The following is a 26,208-nucleotide window of genomic DNA, read 5'->3' as shown; positions in this document are numbered from 1 at the left end:
GCCACTTCCGACAGGTTATGGCCGGACATAGGCGAAATGACGGACTTATGTGCCTAATCTTCCCGTCAAGCTTAGGCGAGCTGGGCTTAAAGTGGTTCGAGAGGTTGCTGGAAGGGAGCATACAAAGGTGGCATCAGTTGGCCGAGGCGTTTGTTACACGCTTCAAAACCAACACAAAAACACCAAAAGAAGTCGATCATTTACTTAGTGTCAAGATGGAATCGAGTGACACACTGAAGGCATACAACTCGAGGTATTGGGAAACCTTCAACGAGATCTTGGATTGCCCGGTCAACCTTGCAATCACGCAATATAAGCGCGGTCTCCCGCTCGGACATAGGCTGAGGGATTCGCTTACAATAAACCAGCAGACATCCATGTGGCACCTAATGCAGCGCATCAATGAGCACATCCGAGTAGAGGATGATGCAGCGACGTCCACCGCGGAGACAACCTCGATGGCAACGGGCAAGTGGGCGACTGGGTTTTAAGGAAGGTCATGGGCAACGCACTAGTGCCGGGTGAAGGCAAGCTAGGGGCAAACTAGGAAGAGCCTTACAAGATAATCGGGCAAGGGGGCGTACCACTTAGAAGATTTGGATGGCAAAGGCGTACCCCGGCCATGGAATGCGGCCTTATGTAATTTTTTGAGGGACTTGTTTCCCCTACACTTCTGAATGCAAATACTCTTTTTGTCAATATAATAGAAGTGAATTACTTTTGCTGAAGAGCTTTGTTGTGTCCGAAATAATAGTGGATGAGGGGCTTACTCTTCTGTTCCAGCCGAGATGATTTACGCCGGCTGAAGAGTTGATGATTTGTTCAACTGCGAGGTTCCAGCCGAGATGTTTTACTCCGGCTGAAGAGTTGATGATTTGCTCAACTGCGAGGTTCCAGCCGAGATGATTTACTCCGGCTGAAGAGTTGATGATTTGTTCAACTGCGAGGTTCTAGCCGAGATGTTTTACTCCGGCTGAAGAGTTGATGATTTGCTCAACTGCGAGGTTCCAGCCGAGATGATTTACTCCGGCTGACGGGTTGATGATTTGCTCAACTGCGAGGTTCCAGCCGAGATGATTTACTCTGGCTGAAGAGTTGATGATTTGTTCAACTGCGAGGTTCCAGCCGAGATGTTTTACTCCGGCTGAAGAGTTGATGATTTGCTCAACTGCGAGGTTCCAGCCGAGATGATTTACTCCAGCTGAAGAGTTGATGATTTGCTCAACTCTGAGGTTCCAGCCGAGATGTTTTACTCCAGCTGGCGAGTTGATGATTTGCTCAACTCCGAGGGTCCAGCCGAGCTGATCTTGTCCGCCAAGAAAGAAGTGGCGGATCGGACCTTGCTCACCTTCTTTGGAGTTCCTTGGCCGAGCTGATCTTGTCCGCCAAGAAAGAAGTGGCGGAGCGGATCTTGCTCGCCTTCTTTGGAGTTCCTTGGCCGAGCTGATCTTGTCCGCCAAGAAGGAAGTCGCGGAGCGGACCTTGCTCCCCCTCTTTGGAGTTCCTTGGTCGAGCTGATCTTGTACGCCAAGAAAGAAGTGGCGGAGCGGACCTTGCTCGCCTTCTTTGGAGTTCCTTGGCCGAGCTGATCTTGTCCGCCAAGAAAGAAGTGGCGGAACGGACCTTGCTCGCCTTCTTTGGAGTTCCTTGGCCGAGCTGATCTTGTTCGCCAAGAAGGAAGTCGCGGAGCGGACCTTGCTCCCCCTCTTTGGAGTTCCTCGGTTGAGCTGATCTTGTCCGCCAAGAAGGAAGTCGCGAAGCGGACCTTGCTCACCTTCTTTGGAGTTCCTTGGCCGAGCTGATCTTGTCCGCCAAGAAGGAAGTCGCGGAGCGGACCTTGCTCGCCTTCTTTGGAGTTCCTTGGCCGAGCTGATCTTGTCCGCCAAGAAGGAAGTCGCGGAGCGGACCTTGCTCCCCCTCTTTGGAGTTCCTTGGCCGAGCTGATCTTGTCTGCCAAGAAAGCAGTGGCGGAGCGGACCTTGCTCGCCTTCTTTGGAGTTCCTTGGCCGAGCTGATCTTGTCTGCCAAGAAGGAAGTCGCGGAGCGGACCTTGCTCCCCCTCTTTGGAGTTCCTTGGCCGAGCTGATCTTGTCCGCCAAGAAAGAAGTGGCGGAGCGGACCTTGCTCGCCTTCTTTGGAGTTCGTTGGCCGAGCTGATCTTGTCCGCCAAGAAGGAAGTCGCGGAGCGGACCTTGCTCGCCTTCTTTGGAGTTCCTTGGCTGAGCTGATTTTGTCCGCCAAGAAGGAAGTCGCGGAGCGGACCTTGCTCGCCTTCTTTGGAGTTCCTTGGCCGAGCTGATCTTGTCCGCCAAGAAGGAAGTCGCGGAGCGGACCTTGCTCCCCCTCTTTGGAATTCCTTGGCCGAGCTGATCTTGTCCGCCAAGAAGGAAGTCGCGGAGCGGACCTTGCTCCCCCACTTTGGAGTTCCTTGGCCGAGTTGATCTTGTCCGCCAAAAAGGAAGTCGCGGAGCGGACCTTGCTCCCCCTCTTTGGAGTTCCTTGGTCGAGCTGATCTTGTACGCCAAGAAAGAAGTGGCGGAGCGGACCTTGCTCGCCTTCTTTGGAGTTCCTTGGCCGAGCTGATCTTGTCTGCCAAGAAAGAAGTGGCGGAACGGACCTTGCTCGCCTTCTTTGGAGTTCCTTGGCCGAGCTGATCTTGTTCGCCAAGAAGGAAGTCGCGGAGCGGACCTTGCTCCCCCTCTTTGGAGTTCCTCGGCTGAGCTGATCTTGTCCGCCAAGAAGGAAGTCGCGAAGCGGACCTTGCTCACCTTCTTTGGAGTTCCTTGGCCGAGCTGATCTTGTCCGCCAAGAAGGAAGTCGCGGAGCGGACCTTGCTCGCCTTCTTTGGAGTTCCTTGGCCGAGCTGATCTTGTCCGCCAAGAAGGAAGTCGCGGAGCGGACCTTGCTCCCCCTCTTTGGAATTCCTTGGCCGAGCTGATCTTGTCCGCCAAGAAGGAAGTCGCGGAGCGGACCTTGCTCCCCCACTTTGGAGTTCCTTGGCCGAGTTGATCTTGTCCGCCAAGAAGGAAGTCGCGGAGCGGACCTTGCTCCCCTCTTTGGAGTTCCTTGGTCGAGCTGATCTTGTACGCCAAGAAAGAAGTGGCGGAGCGGACCTTGCTCGCCTTCTTTGGAGTTCCTTGGCCGAGCTGATCTTGTCCGCCAAGAAAGAAGTGGCGGAACGGACCTTGCTCGCCTTCTTTGGAGTTCCTTGGCCGAGCTGATCTTGTTCGCCAAGAAGGAAGTCGCGGAGCGGACCTTGCTACCCCTCTTTGGAGTTCCTCGGCTGAGCTGATCTTGTCCGCCAAGAAGGAAGTCGCGAAGCGGACCTTGCTCACCTTCTTTGGAGTTCCTTGGCCGAGCTGATCTTGTCCGCCAAGAAGGAAGTCGCGGAGCGGACCTTGCTCGCCTTCTTTGGAGTTCCTTGGCCGAGCTGATCTTGTCCGCCAAGAAGGAAGTCGCGGAGCGGACCTTGCTCCCCCTCTTTGGAGTTCCTTGGCCGAGCTGATCTTGTCTGCCAAGAAAGAAGTGGCGGAGCGGACCTTGCTCGCCTTCTTTGGAGTTCCTTGGCCGAGCTGATCTTGTCGGCCAAGAAGGAAGTCGCGGAGCGGACCTTGCTCCCCCTCTTTGGAGTTCCTTGGCCGAGCTGATCTTGTCCGCCAAGAAAGAAGTGGCGGAGCGGACCTTGCTCGCCTTCTTTGGAGTTCGTTGGCCGAGCTGATCTTGTCCGCCAAGAAGGAAGTCGCGGAGCGGACCTTGCTCGCCTTCTTTGGAGTTCCTTGGCTGAGCTGATTTTGTCCGCCAAGAAGGAAGTCGCGGAGCGGACCTTGCTCGCCTTCTTTGGAGTTCCTTGGCCGAGCTGATCTTGTCCGCCAAGAAGGAAGTCGCGGAGCGGACCTTGCTCCCCCTCTTTGGAATTCCTTGGCCGAGCTGATCTTGTCCGCCAAGAAGGAAGTCGCGGAGCGGACCTTGCTCCCCCACTTTGGAGTTCCTTGGCCGAGTTGATCTTGTCCGCCAAGAAGGAAGTCGCGGAGCGGACCTTGCTCACCCTCTTTGGAGTTCCTTGGCCGAGCTGATCTTGTCCGCCAAGAAAGAAGTGGCGGAGCGGACCTTGCTCGCCTTCTTTGGAGTTCCATGGCCGAGCTGTTCTTGTCCGCCAAGAAGGAAGTCGCGGAGCGGACCTTGCTCGCCTTCTTTGGAGTTCCTTGGCCGAGCTGATCTTGTTCGCCAAGAAGGAAGTCGTGGAGCGGACCTTGCTCCCCTTCTTTGGAGTTCCTTGGCCGAGCTGATCTTGCTCGCCAAGAGGGAAGTCGCCGAGCGGACCTTGCTCACCTTCCTTGGAGTTCCTTGCCGAAGAAAGTGGATCACCGAGCAAAAAGCCTAGCCCGGCCTTGTAATGTAATCCTAGTCACGCTAGCGCGGACGGAATTAAGTGGCAATTGAGAGGGAGATTTATGATCTAGTTTAGGCCAAACAAGATTGGGTCGAGGTATTTGGCTTCAAGATTGTGCCGTGGTTTTGCTCAGCAATGGCAAAGGGCCTGCGGAGCCGAGCTACTTGGGCTCTTTGGTATGAAGGCCGGTCAAGTGAGAGCTCGGCTGAGACGTCCGCGGCCTAGAAGGGCTTCACGGTTCGTGCGTTGCTCGGTCGGAAGGCGCGCACCCATAGCTCGGCATGAAGATTCATGCCTGAAGCTCGGCAGGAAGGCCTTTGGTTGATCGGAATGACCAATCCCGTGCTCGGCGTCGCCGGAATGCGGTCGAGCACGGCTGAAACGAAGCTCGATTATTGGAAGCACTTGGTCTTGAAGTGCAGTATAGCTGTTGGCAGCCGAGAAGCTGCAGCCCGGCTGCCGAGCTCCCAGTAGAGTGGGCTGGCAGTTAGGTTAGGTGGTGTTCAGCGAGATTTGTGCTGTCAGATGGGATAGCATCACCAGGTGTCGAGAGACTAAGGAGAGTAGATCTGGGGCGCAGAAGGTATATAAGCGAGTCTGCGCCTCCCATATAAGGGATGAACATTCTGTAAGGAAATTCTTACACTCAAACACTCCTCTCTCTCTCTCTCTCTATCCTAAGGTGTGTGCTAACTTGATCGTCGGAGGGTATTTCTGGCCACACATCGCCGGGCAGCTCACTGTTATTTGCTCGCAGGTGATCAGACATAAACGGAGCTCGGAAGAAAGGAGTACGGGCTTGCCGAAATATTTGCTCCCCGTACAGTAACTAAAAAAAAATGAAAAAAAAATCATTAACTACAAAAAAATAAATTTATTTTAACAAAAAATAAATAAAAATGACGCTGTTCACACCGCCAATCCTAACTCTCCTATTCTTTTATTCTTTTTCTTTTCGTTTTCCCACTCTTTCTATCCCAATTCCCCTGTTTCTTTCCTCCCTTTTGCTTCTCATGATCTCAAATCCCCAATCCTTTAAACAAAAAATCCCGAATTTCAAAAATCCCCAAAATTCTCTCTCTCTCTCTCTCTCTCTCTCCCACACACACTCTCACGACTGCAAGCAGCGGCAATAGCAGCAGCAGCAAGGGGGAATAATGGCGAGCAACCAGCGATGATGATGAGCAGCAAGTGACGACGGCTAGCAGCGGCAGCAGTGGTGAAAAAGCGAGTCCTGGAATCGCTCAACATCTCTTTTTGGTCCAGTACTGCTCCTCCTCCATCGCCTCCCGACTCTTGCCTCGACCAAGACAACACCAAATATCTACATCCATTGTAACCACTACTTTTTCTTCTTCCTCCAAATCTGCCGCTTCATCCACCTCCGTAGAGTCTCTGGTTATGCCCTTTGTTTGCTGTCAAATTAGAGCCTCTAAAGTGGAAATCATAGATCCATTGAGCTAAGGTTAAGGCACTCTCTCTATCTCTCTGTCTCTCTTTCTCTCTCTCTCTCTCTATACATATATATATATATATATATGTATATATATCACTTTTATTTAATTTTAGGTTTTTGGCCATTCCATTGCCGTTTCTTTTCTTCAATTTCTCCAATTTAGTATAAAATAGGCCTATATGTGGTTGATTATGATAAATTATTTATCGTTTCTATTGAATTAGTACTTTGCTTTGTGTTTTAGATACCTAGTTAGGATTTTTTATTGTTCATTGTTTCTTTTGAATTTAGGGCTGGTTTGGCTTATCCTAAATAAGCCAAAAAGTCAAAAGCTACTCCAAAATCCAAAAAGATATCACTATTCACAAAAAAAAAAAAAAAAAAAATCAATTTTCTTCAAAAAAAAAGTACACACCGAATTGATGTGTGTGCAGCTGCTGTGCGCGGCAATAGAGAAAAAAGAAATGATTGGGTGTGGTTTTTACACACACCGTTGTTCGTCCTATGGGGGTCATCACGGGTCCCGTTTTGATAATCTGAACCGTTCAATGTGTAGAAATCGTCGAGTACTATATGTCTGCAAAAAATCACATTGATCGGATATCGATAGTTATATGATCAAATCAGTTATGTACAACAAATGGATGGTGTTATAATTAATGATTGAAAAATAAATAGATCTGATTAGATAGCTATCGATATCCGATTAACGTGATTTTTTATAAGTACATAGTGTTCGACGAGTTACACACATTGAACGGTTCAGATTATTAAAATGGGACCCGTGATGACCCCCATGGGCCAAACAAAACCGTCCAATGCTTTGTACAAAAATTAGCCAATAATTTCCAACTCCAATTGAGTCTGCCGGTTGTACAGCCGGTTGTATGGCTGGGGCCCACTCCTCTCTTATCATCTCTTGCACACTTTTTTTATACAATTTTTTAATACACATTTTTCCATAAAAAGTCAAAAAGTTAACCCAAACCTCCATATTTTTTTTTTGTCTTTTTTAGTCCAAAAAGACAAAAAGTACACTTTTTTAGGACACCCCAAACCAGCCCTTAGTCTCTGTTTCTTTGAACTGTTTCTTTTTGGTCTCTTGTAGTGGTTGTAGATATATTGGTAGACTAGCAATTATTGTTATATTAACTACTGAAAAAATTAAAACAGAAAATAAAAATATTAACAATTGGACTTGTTGATTTTTTTGTGCCATAGTTGCTCAACACATATATTTATTGAAAATTTTATTTTGTTAATTGATTTTTTTGTGCCATAATGTATTTATTTCATAGAATTTTGAGATATATTAATATTGTAATTGTGGGAATTTTCTACTGTAACAAAAAATTCTTATGTACTTCCTATGTTAGGAATTTGTTCCATTTATATAAATTGGTTCTATTTTCTGATTCAATGATGCAATTATTAATTCAATTTTATTCAATTCAAACTCAAGTTTCTTTAATTCTCAGCTTAAAAATTAAATAATTTTTTTCCCATATATTAGTTAATTGAATTCTTTTCAAGATCACCTAAATATTTTCCCCAAACTTTTCACTTCCTTGATTTTTATGTGGGCATAAAGGATTCTACTATTTTTTAAATATAATAGACTCCACGTATACACATTGACATTTATTATTCAAATACACATGGAAAGGTTCATGCATTTATACCTAACTACAAGTTCAACAATGATATCTATCGAAATTAGCAAACAAAATAGCACACAAAAATTAATTTATTATTTAGTGCTTCATGAAACTAACCTTTTGTTTGTGGCCATATTATGCTACACAAATTAGTTTTTAATTAATTTCAAGCCACTTTCAAGGCTACCAAAAAGGTGTTTATTATTTTTGTTGTACAGCTGCACCAAATTCCAATGACCTCCCCTACACTCCATAGAACAGTTCCACTTATTTAAAATTTTTCGACAATTCTAATGAACAAATGGCATCCCCGTTGGTTCCCAAATAACATGTTTAACCCTTTGCTCAAGTCTATCCTCTTTCGTTCTCCATAGACTTGGGCAAGAGGGCCTTTGCTGTTGTGCTTCAATCCATTTGGTAAGCATGATTCATTAGAAAATAAAAAAGATTATTATGAAAAAGAGAGGATGTAATGTATAAAATAGAACTTCTTATACTCCAATAAGAAGTGTGGTAGCTTGGTCCATCTCTAACTTTGCCACACTAAACATTTGTTTGATACAAAACTTTTACAGTATTCAGAGTGGGATATATATGTATATACATATATTTCCAAATATGCTTATTGTTTAAAATGATTAAAAACTTAGTCCTTGATATGGGTTTTTTTAGTTTGTTTAGAACTGTGGTTTGAATTTGTGATTGGTTGTTTCTATTGTTCATATTTGGTCAAGGATTTTGGTAATTCAAATATATAGAGATTTGGGTTATAAGATTTGTTGGAGAATCCTAGCCAACTCTAGGTTGTGTAGAAACATGTGTTTGCTAGTAAATTTACAAATTAAAAAACATGATGTAAAGGTATTTGAGAATGGTGTAACATCAATCTTTTGTGTATATATTTCCTTTACATCCATGTTGAATGTATCTAACCTGATCTGATGCAATAGATGGGGTTTTGCCCCAATTGGGTGGTATGTTGTGTAAGAACTTAAACGCAATCTAATTTTGATGTCGCATTTGATTGGATTATGAAGTCAAATCTTGAATTTGAGTTCTATGACTTTATCTGAAATAAGCATTGTTTAGATGATTACTTATCACTTTCCCATCTTCTTACTTGTAGTGATAGACAATTACAAGAATGCTCCTCAATATCTTTATGGCTTAAGTCCTTCACAAATGGACATGTTCAAGACTGAAGATAATCCCGTCCGCCGACAGTCTGAAAGTGTCACAGAGCTTTATTCTCTTTACTTGTTGCTTCATTTATGTTCACTGTATATCTAAGTGGCTATATGGTTGATAAATTTTATCAATCTTGCTGCTGTTACACCATAATAATAGTTATTTTTCTGTCTGATTGCTACAGATTGTGCTAGCAGTAACTGTGCTTCTTGTTGCTCAGTTCATGTGGTTGGATTATGATAACCCATCAAAGCCTATATATCTGTATATAAATTCTTCTGGGACTCAGGTTAATACTTGAACGTATCCCATTTTTGTCTCATTTTTTCTTCTTATTATCAGTCCATTTATTTCATGAGGCAAGTTCTTGACAAGGCAGATTTCGTGACAATTATACTTGCTTGTACCTCATAATGTCCTTACCCACTACAGGAAAAAGAGGTTTAGGTGGCGTTTTTTTAACGACAGTTTTTTAAACGTCACTTTTATTAGTATTTAATGATGTTTTATAAAACGTCGCATAATTCTTTATTTAAAACGATACCATTTTATAATTGGAGGCGTTTAAAAACGGCTCCAAATGTGATGTGCCTCACGCGTTTCCTCTCTCACTCTTTTCAAATTCTAATTTTGAATCTGAGAAATATTATGCCCAAATCTCGAGCGCGCTCTGTCTCTCTCTCTAAGCCCTTATCATTCTTAGAGCGATTTCGAGATTTAGAGGCTCCACCGCCATCACCATCTGCACCGGTGAGGTAGGTGAGCTCTCTTTCCCTCTCTAAATCTCTCTCTCTCTCAACCCTCTCTAAACCCTTATCATTCACAGAGATTCAGATCGGTCTCAGTGATTTCATCTCAGAGCAATTTCGATTTCGATTTCGATTTCGAAGCTCCACCTCCACCACCAGCTCCACCATCGTCTACTAAGGTGAGGTCTGCCGTCTCTCTCTCTTTGAAACTCTTCCTTTCTCTCTCTCTCTCTCTCTCTATGTGTGTGTGTGTGTTTCAGTGATTGATGAGTTGTATGTGCTCTGTTTCAGTAATTGTTTTTCACTGATGAGTTGGATGTACTGTAATGTCAGTTCTGACATTCACTTGATTCATTTGAGATTCATTTGATTTTGCTTTGATTTTGCTGTGATTTTGCTGTGGTGGTAGAAATTGGTGGTTTGTTTGTTTTGTTGTAATCTCATTGACTTTGGTTTGTTTGAGGAAATTTTGCTTAGTATTTGTGGAGTTGAGGTGTGCAAGTGACAACACCCCATTTGCAACCTTCAACAAATATCTGGTTGTAGAAAATACAGGAATTCACCCCATTTGTAATCTCTATTTCTTGTTTTTTGTTAAACTTGTGGATCTATTTGGTTTCGGTTTCTATACTGGTTTCTAGGGTTTTGTTTTGTGTATTCACTAACAAAGGAAGAAAAAAAAAATGAAATCTTTCAAATATAGAGTTTCAGAATATCTAATAGACCATTTGGATTGAGTGATTTGATGAGAAATGATGAGAAAAACAAGTATTTTTCATGTTTGGTTTAGAAATTAGGTAGGAAATGGTGAGAAATTACTTTTATTTTGTTGCTAAACTGGAATAAGCCAAAGCAAACCAATCCCGTGTGACTGTGTTCTAACTGATTGAGGAAGGCCACAAGAGCTTTTCTGAGTTATATGCTCAGATAAATTAATTAAATCCATATTCTTAATACAAAAATCTCAAAACGTAAGAATCTCTCAAAACATAGGTGTTATGTTTTTATTCTTGGCAACCTCGTTTGACAAAACTCCTTTAAGTTGTATTTGTTTTCGCACTTTTTATTTGAGTGAGGCTATGAGAGTTTAGATGCGAATCCAACCTGAATTGTGCCTTGCAAAGAAGTTTGTGATGTTAATACTTTCAAGATTGCCACTTCGCTGATTATGACGGGGATCGAGCTGCCCGGTCAGCTCGCGGGGGTCCAGGGGGCAGCGCCACGGCGGGGTCCAGGGGCAGCACCCCCGAAGAAAAATGCAAAAATGCATTCAAAATTGCCTGTCTGCTCGAGCGGACATTCTCCTGCTCGAGCGGAGAATGCTGGGTTTTAGAAGTTTGTCAGGTCTGTAAAAATACTGGTAGGTGTGATTTCGCGCTCGAGCAGGTTTTCCAGCGCTCGAGCGGACCTCTGTTTTGTCACACGCATATTTTGCTGAAGACGCTCGAGCGGGATGTTGGGCGCTCGAGCGGACCGCGCGAACACAGTTTTCCGGATTTCAATAAGGATTGGGTTTTCTTCCAAATTTAGGATTACTTTTGGTTTTCTATAAGTAGTTGGTTTTCTCCCAAAACTAGACTACTCTTGAAGTCCTCCAGATCTTCTTTTTGATTCCAAAGTTTATGTCAAGGGAAATTTTGTTAGTTTACTTTGATGTTTCATTGAGTATTCAACTCATGGTTTAAAGAGAGTACATCAAAGGTTTTGTTTGTTCTACAAAAGAGAGAGTTGTTCTTCGGTGGATTCTGAAGAATTCGAGCCTGAAGCTTTGGTGGATTCCGAGGTGGCTCATCGTAAAGACAGTTCCGAGGTGAAGACGGGTTGGAAGAGACACATAGAGGTTGGTTCAATTAGGCGTGGATTCGCTAGGTAATTGAGAGTATAACTGTGTAATTCCTTTATATCTTCTTAGTGGATTTTTTTGTGGCTGTTGCCCGTGATTTTTTTTATCACAATTGGAGGTGTCCAATTGTGGTTTTTTCACATAAAATTATTGTGTTGTTTTGTCTTGATTGTTTGATTGGGATTGTTATATATTGCTTAAAATTGATACATAATCACAAATCAACATCTAGGGGATTTCTAGATTTTTCAATTGGTATCAGAGCGGGTCGTTCTATTTTGTTTAAAAAATTTCTTTTAGAACGAGATCTTGTTTGATTTGTGATAATGGATACAATTGGCGAGGAAAATTCTATGGTTCGACCACCCCTACTTGACGGATCTAATTATTCTTTTTGGAAAGCTCGGATGAGATCGTTTTTAAAATCTATTGATGAAAAGTTTGGCAATCTGTCATGTATGGGTGGACTGAACCAACGATTACCATTGATGGAGTAACTTTCCCTAAACCAATTGATAAGTGGGACACAACTGATTACCAAAATAGTAGTTGGAATAGTAAAGCTATCAATTCTTTCTTTTGCGCTGTCACACCTAAAGAATTTAGTCGTATTTGCAATTGTGAAGTCGCAAAAGAGGCTTGGAATATCTTACAACTATTCATGAGGGCACTCTTTCGGTTAAACGCTCAAAACTTCAAAGGCTCACGTCTAGTTTCGAAAACCTTTCAATGAAAGATAATGAGACCTTTGATGAATTTTATGCGAAGTTGAGTGACATTGTAAATTCCAGCTTCAATTTAGGTGAAAAAAATTCTAGAATCCAAAGTTGTAGGAAAAATTTTGAGATCCTTGCCCGATCGGTTCCAACCAAAAGTTACGGCTATTGAGGAGGCTCAAGATGTTGGCAACCTCAAGCTGGATCAGTTGGTTGGAAATCTCCAAACTTATGAGGCACACAGGAATTTCAAAAAGAAACAAAAAGATATTGCTTTTAGTAGTGCTCATAAAGTTAGAGAGGATTCTGATGAGGATTGTGAGATAGATTCCAAGATTACGGCCGCTTTTGTTAAACAATTTAAAAAATCTTTTCTGAAAAAGAATCTTAAACTTTTGGAATCTACTCATACTCATAAATCTAAAGGCAAAGATAAACTCAAAATTAATTCTATAGCCAAGAAGGAGAAAGGAAAGATACAAGGGAATTTTGAAAGACTCCAATGCTATGAATGCCAAGGATTTGGCCACTTTGCTTCAGAATGCCCTACTCGTTTGAGGAAGAAGAAAGCCCTCGCCATCACTTGGGATGATGAATCAGAATCTGATAAAGATGAAAGTGACGATGTAGATCAAGGCGAAGAGGGGCATAAACAATTTCTTGCTTTCATGGCGGCTCCCGAAATTGAAGGACAAATAGAGTCTTCGAAGAGGTCAGTTGAGAATATCACTGATGATGAATCCTCGGAGAGTGATCATGAAGAGCTTGAGCAAGCTTATGAAAAGTTGTATAAGGATCTCTTAACTTATTCAAATTGAATGACAAACTCACAAAGAAACTCAAAGCATGTGAAAGTGAGAATGTCAAACTAAAGGAGGAGATTTCCGAGGCTAGGATTGATGCCATCAAGATAGCTAATGATCGACAAGTTCTTTGTGCAAAACTCTTGACTTGTGAGACAGAGAGGAACGAGCTACAACAAATCTATGCAACATATGAAGAAAAAATTGAAACTCTTGAGATGTCTCAAGTTGCTTTGGAAGAACTAATGATCAAGAAAGAGGAAGAACTCAAATGTGCCATTGTTACCATTGGTCTTTGGAACAAAGGATCAAAGACTTTGGACAATATCATTGGGTCTCAACAAATTTGTTCAGACAAGAGTGGTATTGGATTTGGTGGTAAGAAAGAGCAAAAACAGAGTTCTTCCACATCTCATGATACAAGAACTCAAGGAAAGGGAGAACAAAAATTTCAACCTAAGAATGGACTTCTCAAACTTTCCTAGAGTTGGTAAGGTAAAAGAAAAGAAGGTACATCCTGTTTTATTTGTCATCATTGTGGTATGAATGGTCATATTCGCCCTTATTGTTATAAGTTGCATGGGAGAGTGCATTTGCCTAGACCTAGGAATAGGAAGTTGGAAATCACGTCGAGACGGGTTCCCATTGAAAGCAAAGGGAATCACAACGTCAAGACACCACCCAAGAACCACAATGCTCACAAATTTGTTTATACTAAAGCGGTTTGGGTAAGAAAACTTGACTTGTGTTAATTTGTTTATTCGTTTTAGTTTTTGGGTTTCTGTATATTTTGCACATTTTTTTCTTTCTTTTGCATATTTTTTCTTTTTCTTTTTCTTTTGCACAATCATTGGCGGCTGACACGCTCAAGAGTATGGAAACCGAACCAGAGAAGCATGGATAGAATAAGGATGGCCTGGTTGGTGACTCTGAGGTAGCCTTTTCCTCATGGCTGGACTACAAAGAATAGAGGGGAAAGCCATGGAGATGCAAAAAGATGGAAGATGGTTAAGAGACTCAATATCACCCATGATATGTTGGTATAGGTCAATTCCTCTAAAAAAGCAAAAGATACAATGCCAGAAGTCCAAAGAAAAAAATAATCACTAAGGCAGAAGACTCCGATATTTGTTAATCCAAGAGTGTGTACAAAATGAGACATACTAATCAAAGAACACACACTCCGAAATGAGTAATGACCACAGAAAACACACATATATTAACATGTAATGAATATTCTCATCAATTCCAATATGCACCAAGGACCACTCAAAAATTTCAAGCTTGCAAAACCATACTTAAGAAAATCTTTTGGGAATTTTTTATTTTTTTTTTATTTTAAACAAAGAAAGACACAAAACGAACATGCACACATTTAAATGACTCAAAAAAAAATATACAGAAACCCAAAAACTAAAACGAATAAACAAATTAACACAAGTCAAGTTTTTTTACCCAAACCGCTTTAGTATGAACAAATTTGTGAGCATTGCGGTTCTTGGGTGGTGTCTTGACGTTGTGCAAATTAACACAAGTTCTCTGGTTCGGTTTCCATACTCTTGAGCGTGTCAGCCGCCAATGATTGTGCAAAAGAAAAAGAAAAAGAAAAAAAAAAGAAAAAGAAAAAATGTGCAAAAGAAAGAAAGAAAAAAAAAAAAAAGATTCATTGATTGAAGGGGAACCTCCGCCTTTACTCACCAAATACCCCTTGATTCCTAGTGGTTTGACGTTCCTTTGTTGCGCTTAGATTCTCTTGTCGGAGGTCTAACTTTCAGATCACTACTAGAATTGAATCTAGTGTTTGTTGAACTCCAAGAGTCACACACACACACACTTGTATCATGGGATCTATGCTTTTCACATAATGCATCACTTTCTTGCATGAGGAATCTTCTATAGACTGTGCACATTGTGTTTTCAATTGTGTTTCTTGGATAATCTTGTGTGTTTTAAGGTACAAATCTGAGATTTCTTGCTTGCTCCACCCTATTATTTTTGTCGTTTTTCTTCTTGTTCACTATTTTCAGTGTTTGTGGTTGCTTTTAGTGAGGAGGAGTTTGGTTCATCTTGATTTGGGTTGGTAAGGGAGTTTGGTTTTTCATTGCAAGAGTTGTTTAGCATGAACACTTTGATATGTTTGGTAAGGGAGATTGGCTAAATGTTTTGCATGTTGCTATGCACTGTTTTCCCTTCTTGTATGTTCCTGGTATTTACATCGTCATATCATTACTTGTGTGGTTTATGATCTTGCTTTTGTTGTTTGAGAGTTGTTTTTCATGAGTCTTAGTTTTCATCTATTCATGTCTTCCATCTCATGTTTCAAGATAATCGTGTCATATGTCTATTTCTTTTTCATATACTCTTGTGGGACTAATAGTTGTTTTGGAGATTGTAGCACTAATAGTTGTTTTGCAGATCATGACCTTAAGAAAGAAGTTTGTTTTTTTTTTGGCTGTAAGGGTTGGGGTGTTTAGGATTTTATTTGTTAGGTGTGTTTTGTCATGGCATTTCCAAAGGGGGAGATTGTTAGGTTTTTATTCTTGGCAACCCCGTTTGACAAAACTCCTTTAAGTTGTATTTGTTTTCGCACTTTTTATTTCAGTGAGGCTGTGAGAGTTTAGATGCAAATCCAACCTGAATTGTGCCTTGCAGAGAAGTTTGTGATGTTAATACTTTCAAGATTGCCACTTCGCTGATTATGACGGGGATCGAGCTGCCCGATCAGCTCGCGGGGGTCCAGGGGGTAGCGCTACGGCGGGGTCGAGGGGCAGCACCCCCGAAGAAAAATGCAAAAATGCATTCAAAATTACCTGTCCGCTCGAGCGGACATTCCCCTGCTCGAGCGGAGAATGCTGGGTTTCAGAAGTTTGTCAGGTCTGTAAAAATACTGGTAGGTGTGATTTCGCGCTCGAGCGGGTTTTCCAGCGCTCGAGCGGACCTCTGTTTTGTCACATGCATATTTTGCTGAAGACGCTCGAGCGGGATGTTGGGCGCTCAAGCGGACCGCGCGAACACAGTTTTCCGGATTTCAATAAGGATTGGGTTTTCTTCCAAATCTAGGATTACTTTTGGTTTTCCATAAGTAGTTAGTTTTCTCCCAAAACTAGACTACTCCTGAAGTCCTCTAGATCTTCTTTTTGATTCTAAGGTTTATGTCTGGGGAAATTTTGTTAGTTTACTTTGATGTTTTATTAAGTATTCAACTCATGGTTTGAAGAGAGTACATCAAAGGTTTTGTTTGTTCTACAAAAGAGAGAGTTGTTCTTTGGTGGATTCTGAAAAATTCGAGCCTGAAGCTTTGGTGGATTCCGGGGTGGCTCATCGTAAAGACAATTCCGAGGTGAAGACGGGTTGGAAGAGGCACATAGAGGTTGGTTCAATTAGGCGTGGATTCGCTAGGTAATTGAGAGTATAACTGTGTAATTCTTTTATATCTTCTTAGTGGATTGTTTTGTGGCTGTTGCCCGTAGTTTTTTTTATCACAATTGGAGGTGTCCAATTGTGGTTTTTCCACATAAATCGTTGTGTTGTTTTGTCTTGATTGTTTGATTGGGATTGTTATATATTTGCTTAAAATTGATACATAATCACAAATCAACATCTAGGGGATTTCTAGATTTTTCAATAGGAATAATGATATAATTTTGTTTTGAACATTGGATAAGGATACAATTGAAAATGCAAAAAATGCTATATATGTTTATACAAAATACAATTTAGTTTGGTCTCAAGATTTGTATACCCTTTAGTGGATCTGTTGTCTAACTGGGTCTAACCTAACAATTTGGTCAGATATGAATTTGGACTAAGATGTATGTATGGTTATACAAAATAGCAACTGCCTATTTTTTGTCACGTCTAATCTAGAGTTTTGTCTTGGTAACTGCTCTTTCAGGTGCAAAGATGTTGCCGCAGTAGATATCAATATGGGTTGCCCAAAATCATTCTCTATTAGTGGCGGAATGGGCGCTACATTATTGACTAAGCTGGAGCTTATTCATGATGTATGTGGTACATGGCATTCATGGAGTTCTATTTTTCTTTTTCCATCTCTGTTCATTGTTTGAACTAAAAGCTTTAACCCTCATGTTGTTTCTCTGTTGATCTAGATATTGACGACATTAAAGCGAAATTTGGACACACTAGTAGCATGTAAGATTCAACTTCTAAAATCATCCCAAGATACGGTAGAATTAGCACGGAGAATCGAGAAAGCTGGTGTTTCTGCTCTAGCTTATTTGAATGATTAATGGTTTGGGATATTTCTAAACTCTAGCATAGCACTTAATATTTTATTTATTTATTTTTGAAGTGCTAAAATTTGGTTGGTGCACTCTATTGAAGCTTTATTGTTACACTATTAGCTTTATTTGCATTTGAAATTGCATGATGTCTTGTTCAATTTGCATTGTTCAGATTAGATAGCTTCCAAGCAATTTTCTCTTTGTAATTCATATCTTATACTTTCTAGGAGGTAGCTAAACAATCAAAGCATTATGTAATACTCAATCTTGATGGCTTATATAAACTTGGTTCATCTGGTATGGTCGTTAGATCTGCAAGTTTAAAGATGAAGCTTCAACAAAGAGCTTAGAATGTAGAATTTGCTAAAAGTCTCACCCTCTTTAACCTCTAGAGGCAAAATTTCTCTGTGAAAATATTGAGGGATCTCAACTACTATGAAAATATAATATGTCATTTATCTTATAAAATTTTAATATCAAAGACCTTAAAATAAAATTTTCTTAAAATTCATTATTAATTTATAATTATTTTTTAAATTGTACAGGTGAAATTTTTCTTAATATAAATTGCCAATTAGGGTGTCACCCCTCCCCTTTTTTATTATATATTATTATTATGATTGTGACCTTCCTCTTAATTGTACTTAAGGCAATCTAAAAAAAGAAAAAACTATCATACTTAAAGTTGATTTTGTTAATACTATTATTTACTTGCAAAAAAAAAAAAAAAAAAAAAAAACTTGTTTTCACACTTGTAGCAGTAACCCAATTTCCAAAAACCTAGAAAAAAGCATTTCATTTCAAATTTTGTGGAAAAGATCTCAAAATAAATAAATAAATAAATAAAGATGAAAAAACGTAGGTAAATTGTTCAAACTTCACAAAGGTGGTCAAAGCTCAAACGACACAGACAAATGTTAGCTCTTTCAATTGTAAGCAAAAATGTTCACATACAGGCTGGAAGAGGATCCAAACGCAAATCCAACCCCACTATCATTATTATTATTTGTTGATGAATAATAGTAACAATTGGTCCTCTAAACAAGAATTATATATGAAATTTCTACACAAAAACCACATAGAGAAAAAGCTTGATAAAGCAAGCAAGGAAAGTAAGGCTTCGTTTGGGAAGTCATGTTTTGGACTTTTTTGGCTATTTTAGTCACAAAAAACAAAATAGGCTATTTTAGTCCTAACAAACAAAACATCACATCCAACTCATAATCATTACATTCTTCTCTCATAAAAAACTCAAAAAAGCCAAAAAGTCAAAAAGCCCTTCCCAAACCAAGTTTTTAAGCCCAGGCTAAAATAGCCAAAAAAGCCAAAAAATCAAAAAGCCAACCCACTTCCCAAACGGAGGCTAAGTGACCTTGTTCTTTTCTTGCACCCTCTGCTAAGCATCTTTTTTTTTTTTTTTTTTTTTTTTTCCACTTTTATGCTGTTACTCACTCTCATTCTTTACCTTCTTGGTTGAAAATTGCCCTAGGTTTTCTTGTTTTGCTGTTTTCATGTCCCCTATTTCCTTCACTTCTTCAGCTGCAAATGTGTTGATTCTTGATGGGTTTTGTCCATCTGCCATTGTTTGTTTAATCAGAAAGTTGAATTGCTTTCTTCTATTGAACTTTCATTTTTGTTTTCTCGGTTGGGTTTCTTCACATCCTCTGATTTGAGGTTCAATTCTTTAAATTCAACTGAAAATCTGCTTTCTTGTATGTCTGTTTTCTTTTCCTTGTTAATGGTTTAACTATTTTCTTGTTTCTTGATTTTCTTTTTTGATTTTCGTACTTGGTTTCAGTAATTCTGTTCCAATTGGGTTTTTGATTCCATGGGAATTTGTCATGGAAAACCCACTGAAAACCCACAAAGAAAATCTAAAAACCCAATAATTCCCAGTGAGAACGAGCCGGGTTTGAATCCACAAGCTAGGAAATCATCAAATTTCCCCTTTTACAGCCCTAGTCCATTGCACAGTGCATTCAAGAACTCACCTGCCAATTCCAGTGTGAGTTGAACCCCTCTGCGCAAATTCAAGCTCCCATTTCCTCCGCCTTCGCCGGCAAAGCACATTTGGGCATTGCTTACTCGAAGGCATGGCTCGGTTAAGCCGAATGAGGCCTCAATACCAGAAGGGAATGAGATTGAATTGGGGTTGGACAAGAATTTTGGGTTTTCAAAGTTATTCATGATCTATTATGAGCTAGGTGAAGAGGTGGGGTGCGGGCATTTTGGTTATACTTGCTCTGCCAAGGCGAAGAAATGGAGCTTAAAAGGATAGGATGTGGCAGTCAAGCTTATCCAGAAATCGAAGGTAAACTACTCTGGAGATTTTCCAATTTGTTTATGAAATTAACCCAAATGCAAATAAGAAAAAGTAGTTGAATTCTTCTATTTTTCTAGTTAGTTTAGCAGGTTTAACATGTATATGTTAGTTTCACTGCATTGATACGTTGTTATATTGGATAGCTTGATATATGTTTCTGGGTCCATTTGCTAAAAGCTTGAGCTTTTGGAATAGTTGGTTATCTAACGTGGTATCAGAGTAGAAAAGTTTTGGGTTTAAGTCTCTCTGTTGGTATTTGGTTCCCATTTGGTTGTCTACTCCTCTTTCTGTTTGGTTTGGTTCTCTATTTGTCTCTCCATGTGCAAAACGGGGTAGCTGGGCCCATTTCTGAACAACTTAAGCTTTTAAAATAATTGGTGATCTAACTCCTTTTTTTTTGGAAAGTGACGAGTGAGCATTGATCAAAATTTCAAAGTGATGTTATTTTGTGTATTTTATGACTCCTCTAGCTTGCAATATAGTTCACATTATTGTTTTGATCTTATATTCAAATTTGTTAGAGACTTCATTGCATTGATATGTTGTTAATTCTGTCCTTTTAGCTATCGATGTGTGGAATTAATGTAACTATTTGTTTTATGCTAATAAAAGGGGCAATGTTTTTTCAGATGACTGCAACAATTGCCATTGAGGATGTGCGAAGAGAAGTGAAAATATTACGGGCTCTAGTGGGGCATAAGAACCTAGTGCAATTCTATGATGCCTATGAGGACGATGACAATGTTTATGTAGTAATGGAGTAAGTGTAGACTACTTAAATTTCAGTAATACACGTTTACTTGTTATTTGTATAGCAATTTGACTTACATGACTGTAATAAATAGGCATTTACTTTCCCTTTTTGTTTTTGTATACATGCATCGTTGGATGCCACAATTGTACATACGGCTACTATGTACTTAAACTTGACTTTTAGGTGTTGCCATTAGAACCAATGGAATATGGGTATCAACTTTATTAACTCCAAAACCAGGGGAGAGAAACATTATTAACTCACCTGTTAGCTCACATAGAAATTGGTGTGATGTGGTCTAGTTTTCGTAAGAGTTAGCTTAAATACATTTTTCTGTAGAAACTGAGATGAACCACCCGAGTTGTACGGGTCCATGGTTGGAATTGTTAGGTTGTAATTGTTCGCCAAACCTTTTTTTTCTTCTCCTCTCTCTCTCTTTCTCTCTTAGGGGTTGATTTGTGGCTTGTACATTTTTTTCTTGTTTATTTGTTATGTCCCAAGTAATAAGATATTTCCATTTTAGGACTCGCCGAACTTTTGAAGCTTACTTTGTATCATGTTTTGTGTTTTTCAGGTTATGCAAAGGAGGTGAATTATTGGCTAGAATACTTTCTAGGTACCGTATTTTCATATTTTCTTCTTTCATGGCAGTCTTTGGCCTGTTCTGCAATCTTTTGGCCATATAAATTTCTGATTTATGTTCTCTAGAGGTGGAAAATACTCGGAAGAAGATGCAAAGGCTGTCGTGGTACAGATTTTGAGTGTGGTTGCCTACTGTCATCTCCAAGGTGTAGTTCACCGTGACCTCAAGCCTGAGGTAATGAACTCGGACATTTTCATTATTTTCTTGGTAATTTATAGAACTTAACGTGGAAAATATTACATCTTGTAGCAAGTTCCGGATAGTGTGTTCACACATAACCCTACTAATAGGCTTTAAAACTGTTTTTAACATTTTTCTTCTCATAATCATAAGTTAATCAAAACATGGGATATAATACACAATTTAAAGAGATCAATAATTCTAAAGCTAACAGACATTAATGTAAAAATTAATGTATTATTGATTGATATGTTGATGATTGATATTTGATTCTGTTACAATTGATTGATTATATAGATGTAGGTTAGGTGGTGGTAGGTGAGGAGTAGGTGAGTGTAGTAGGTGAGTGTGTGGTAGGTGATGGTAAGTGTGTGGTAGGTGATGGTAAATTCTAACAGTCCCCCGCAAACTCAAGGAGGATAGAAACTAACCAACTTGAGTTTGAAGAGAGGAACAAAACAAGAAAATACATAAAAAAAAAGGATAGGAGACACTGTATGGTCGTGTCAGACCGTTGGTGAAGACACTGTATGGTGGTGTCATAACGTTGTAGAGGACACTGTATGGGGGTGTCATAACGTTGTAGAGGACACTGTATGAGGGTGTCATAACCATGTAGAAGACAGTTTATGGGGTCATGTCGGACCGTTGTAGAAGACAGTTTATGGGGTCATGTCGGACCGGTGTAGAAGACAGTTTACGGGGTCATGTCGGACCGTTGTAGCAGACAGTTTACGGGGTCATGTCGGACCGTTGTAGCAGACACTATTGTGACAGTTGTGGTGACAGTTTACGGAGTCTTGCTGGACCCTTGTAGAAACTAACCGGAATCAATGTCGGGACAGTTTACAGAGTCTTGTCGGACCCATAAAGGAGCTAACCGGAATCAATGTCGGGACAGTTTACAGAGTCTTGTCGGACCCTTGTAGAAACTAACCGGAATCTATGTTGGGACAGTTTACAGAGTCTTGTCGGACCCTTGTAGAAACTAACCGGAATCTATGTCGGGACTGTTTACAGAGTCTTGTCGGACCCTTGTAGAAACTAACCGGAATCAATGTCGGGACAGTTTACAGAGTCTTGTCGGACCCATAAAGGAGCTAACCGGAATCAATGTCGGGACAGTTTACAGAGTCTTGTCGGACCCCTGAAAAAAGCTAACCGGTATCAAATGTCGGGACAGTTTATAGAGTCTTGTCGGATCCTTGGAAAAGTGGCACCCTCAAAAGGTGTGCCCAATTTTGTCAAAAGGCGTGCCATCAAAAGGCGTGCCCAATTCATCAAAAGTTGTGCCGGACATGATGGCGAGGCACGTGGGCGCCTTGGCTTGCGTGCCCGGTTGTCGGCTGGTGGCAAGAGGCGCGCGATGCGCGTGGCTGCCTTGGCTATTTAACCAAGGTTGATGCTGAGGCTGAGACAGAGAAAAGCTGCGAAAAACCTCTGAAAAAAAAACTTCGTTGTGCTGAGAGAGAGTCTGAAAAAACTCTTCGTTGTGCTGAGAGAGAGAGTCTGTAACACTCTGTTGCGAGAGATATTCTGTAATACTCTGTTGTCCAGAAAATGGCCTCGTCCTCGTCTTCCCGTGGACTGCTCACCCTCTTTCCCGACCTCAACGAGTCAACAAGAGAGAGAACTGGTGCGGTGGCACTGGAAACTCAACCAAGCGCCCCGGAGTTTGCTCCATTGAACTTTCCGATGCGGTCGGTGGAGCAAAGAATGGCAGTGCAGTCGGATGTGGAGGCCAATCAGTATACTCTGAAGGCATGTGTGGAAAGCATGACGGCGGTCACAAACTTGTCGAACCGGCTGCAGAGTAGGACAAATGAGGTGCAACATTTAAACTTCCAGCTGGCTCTGCTCCAACGCATGTATAAGGATGCGCGAGCAGAGATAAGCGTGCTAAGGGCAGAAAACAAGGAGCTGAAGCGGAAGGCCACCGTGATGTTCCGATTCGGAGGTCCGCCATATGCTGCAGTGGAGGAGTATGGGGGAGTGAACGTGCTCGGTGGACAAGGAAACACGGAGGCAGCACCGTCAAGGACCGCCCAGGACGGAGGCAAAAAGAAGAGACCGGCGGCAGAGTAGAGAAGAAAAATCCCACTGTGGGTGTGGGTGTTTTTTTTTTTTTTTTTTTTTTTTTGTTTTTTTTTTTGTTTTTTTTTTTGTAAAATGGTGATCGGGGTTGATCCCCAATATGAATAAAATATGGTGTGTTGTGCAAACATGGAACTTGGTTTTTTTTTTGTTTTTGTTTTTGTTTTTTTTTTTTTTTTTTTTTTGGTTTAATTTTTTGTTTTGTTTTGTTTTTTTTTTTTAATGTATTTATTTATTTATTTATTTATGAAATAAAAGATAAAAAAAGTGGGTGGTGGAAAATATGATGATGGTGTTGGGTGGTGGAGAAAAGTTAGGAGAGAGAGTGGGTGTAAAGAAAAAAATAAAGAAATAAAAAAAAAGTAAAAAAAGGGTAGTGCGTGCATGTATGTGTGGTGGAAAAGTGAGGCACTCATCTTATTAAAATAGAGAAAGTGGGAATGTGTGGATTAAAAAAACTGTTTGTGGTGTGTTTGTCGGGTGTGTGATGCATGGGTTTTATATGTTCAAAGAAAAGAAGAGAGTGGGGTGATAAAGGAAAAACAGAACATGTGCTATGAAAAGTTCCTCATGTTTGTCGGATATAAGAAGTTCAGGTTCTGGGATTTTTCATGATAGCATAAGCAACTTAGGTAGATCTTATTCCACTGCCTGGTGATTTACCAAAAATGACAACTGAAGTGATCAATAAAGATGGAGGACTTGAATTATCAGCATCCGGGGGTGATGAAAGTGCTATCCTACGACCTGAAGATTTCCTTCTGGGGCAGCAGAAACAAGTATGGACTCTGTCTGTCTGTTGATGGAGGCGAGGTCAGAGTGCCGAGGAGGAATGCGATGGAGGCTATGCGGTCATGGCTTCTACTCGATGCCACCGGCGGAGCCAAAAACAGATCTGGAAAACGCGAGATGCATGCGATGAGGAGAGACGACCTCGTCGGCGGAGCCAACTCAGATGTGTAGAGGTCCGGCGGGCGGCCAAAGCGAGACTGCCGCCCGCCGGTGAAGCAGAATGGTTAAGTTGTTAACCTTGCTCTGATACCATGTAAAAATTAATGTATTATTGATTGATATGTTGATGATTGATATTTGATTCTGTTACAATTGATTGATTATATAGATGTAGGTTAGGTGGTGGTAGGTGAGGAGTAGGTGAGTGTAGTAGGTGAGTGTGTGGTAGGTGATGGTAAGTGTGTGGTAGGTGATGGTAAATTCTAACAATTAATTTCATCTAATCTAATCCATCCTAACAAATATGTCCTAAATGGACAATGATCTCTAATAGCGTTTCAAAGTTGTTTTCATTCATCTCAAATATGTCCTGTCTTTACCTTTTGGCAGAGCTAATGCTTTTTGGACTTGTGTCATTGGTAATGGGTCATTGGATCAATCAAGTGAAAGTGTTGCTACATAATTTTCCCTCTTGTTGGCTGCAGCCGGGAATGGTAACAACTGATCTTCTGTTGTCTGGAGCTTCTACAAAGCAGGTAGAATGCGTATTGCATATTTCCTTGATTTCTTTTGTGAAGCTTTTGGATCAATCAAGTGAAAGCATTTTATTTATTTCAGGCCAAGTTTTTCATTAATGTTCTGGCAGAATCGGCAGAAGTGGTAAGAGTTTATTGATGTGGTAATCTACCTAAGGGAGTGATGTACAAACAGTGTTTTTAATTCCTTGTTTTTGAGTTTTAGGTGCTTGCTTTGTTTCAATAGTCATCTGAATTCATGATTATGGATTGTGATGTTCGATGAAATAATCATATGGTTAGGTTTTCCAAATAGGCAAATGCACATACAAGGCTTAGAGATGAGCCGTTTAGACACAACATTCTAGGCTATGATCAACTACAGACTGAATTATGTGTGAGTGCTTAAATGAATTTGGGAAGAAAAAAAAGAAAATCGGACTTCTGAAGATCATATTGAAATGTGATGTGTAAGTTTTTGACCATATTCATATGCAAACTAGTCCTCTAGATAAGTAGCAAAACATATTAAAGAAATGAACACATATTTGCAAAATATGCATTGAAGATGTTATAATTTATGTATCATTTGGAACAATTATATTCTATTTTGTTGCATTTCCTTTTCTTTTTGCAACTCGCCTTGTGTGTGCATGCACCTGTGGGTTTATGTGAGTGAGGGCATGCATGTAGGTAGCAGAGTACCTCGTCCCAAACATCAGATCTGTCCCTGCCAATGGATTGAGCAAGCCCACTTACATTCGATTCCTTACTGGCTTGAAAGCATACTCTTAGATATTCTCAGTTAAGTGAAAAAAAAAAATGAAAATAACTTTTGATTCTTGGTTTTCTATGTTTAAATTGTGGTTATTAATCCTTTTTTTTGTTGGCCGTATTGTGTAGAGATTTGCTTTTGGTGCTAGGAGGAATCGATATCTGCTTGAAGATTGATAAGGATCAGAGGTCTAATATGTCCATACAACATATTTTCTTTCACATAAAATTTGTTGCTCTCTCTCTCTCTAGCTTTTGTGGTCAAGATTTGCATTAAATCATTGGCCTAAGCCAGTTGTTCCTATCCATGTGTAGCAAACTCAAATGTTTTGGAGAGACTGTCTCTACAATGCCTTATAATTATTTGCTTATTACTGTGCTAACCAAGATTGTAGAAAATTGATGTAGAAGTTCTGTTGAAATTATATTTTTCTACTTGTCGTGTTGAATTTGTTATTTGACAGGTTTGCAATACATGTGTGTGATACAATATTTTTTCTTTTTATTTTTTGGTTGTGTTTGTTGCTTGATTTTGGTTTAGAATATTTTTTCTTTTTAATTTTTGGTTGATTTTGGTTTTGAAATCTAACAGAATGCACAATCTATAAAGAAAAAAAAAAAAAAGAGAGGCTATAACGGCGTTTTTCCAAACGCCACCGCAGCGCAAAGTCATATTTTTAAAATAGAAAAAAATCTATCACGGCGTTTTTAAAACGTCGCTAAATACTAGATGACGTCATTTAACCGTTATTTATCACATTTAGCAGCGTTTTTAAAAACACCGTCTATACTAATTTAATGACGTTTTTTATAGCGATTCCGGGTTTTGCCCCTTGATGTACAGTGATCCGGACTTGGTTCCGTGGATGTTAGCAGTTGTTTATATCTTGTTTACATCCTTTCGTACTTTGTATTTGAGTTATAGGA

At 40.4% G+C, this 26,208-nt stretch overlaps 1 protein-coding gene and 1 long non-coding RNA gene across 5 annotated transcripts; both read left to right on the top strand.

The window, feature by feature from the left end:
- The first annotated feature begins 5,333 nt into the window (after positions 1–5,333).
- Positions 5,334–8,994, top strand: LOC114275138 (uncharacterized). Its single transcript, XR_014346496.1, has 2 exons — positions 5,334–5,855; positions 8,631–8,994. It is a non-coding gene; the product is annotated as an uncharacterized LOC114275138 (long non-coding RNA).
- Positions 8,995–18,469: 9,475 nt separating this feature from the next.
- LOC114260333 (CDPK-related kinase 7-like) lies at positions 18,470–25,737 on the top strand. 4 transcript variants are annotated; one of them, XM_082898774.1, is made up of 9 exons: positions 18,471–18,721; positions 18,846–19,358; positions 20,000–20,130; positions 20,699–20,740; positions 20,833–20,941; positions 24,478–24,528; positions 24,611–24,652; positions 25,201–25,311; positions 25,411–25,737. In XM_082898774.1, the coding sequence occupies exons 3-8, from the start codon at positions 20,000–20,002 to the stop codon at positions 25,300–25,302; spliced, it is 477 nt and encodes a 158-aa protein (XP_082754900.1). In that variant the 5' UTR covers positions 18,471–18,721; positions 18,846–19,358; the 3' UTR covers positions 25,303–25,311; positions 25,411–25,737. The 4 variants fall into 4 exon arrangements, with proteins under 4 accessions (XP_082754901.1, XP_082754900.1, XP_082754899.1 ...); XM_082898773.1 differs by having other exon boundaries at positions 18,471–19,358; XM_082898775.1 differs by lacking the exon at positions 24,611–24,652 and having other exon boundaries at positions 18,470–19,358.
- Positions 25,738–26,208: the final 471 nt, after the last annotated feature.

This window comes from Camellia sinensis, chromosome 12 (genome assembly GCF_055761805.1).
Source record: "Camellia sinensis isolate YWXY chromosome 12, ASM5576180v1, whole genome shotgun sequence".
NCBI classification, from domain to species: Eukaryota; Viridiplantae; Streptophyta; class Magnoliopsida; order Ericales; family Theaceae; genus Camellia; species Camellia sinensis.
This window is presented reverse-complemented; position numbering and strand designations above follow the sequence as displayed.

Coding starts and splice junctions, on each gene's coding strand:
- LOC114260333 (XM_082898774.1), top strand. CDS start 20,000: ATGACTGCAACAATTGCCATTGAGGATGTGCGAAGAGAAGTGAAAATA. Junction 20,741..20,832: donor TTGGCTAGAATACTTTCTAG/GTACCGTATTTT, acceptor TATGTTCTCTAG/AGGTGGAAAATACTCGGAAG. Junction 20,942..24,477: donor ACCGTGACCTCAAGCCTGAG/GTAATGAACTCG, acceptor TGTTGGCTGCAG/CCGGGAATGGTAACAACTGA.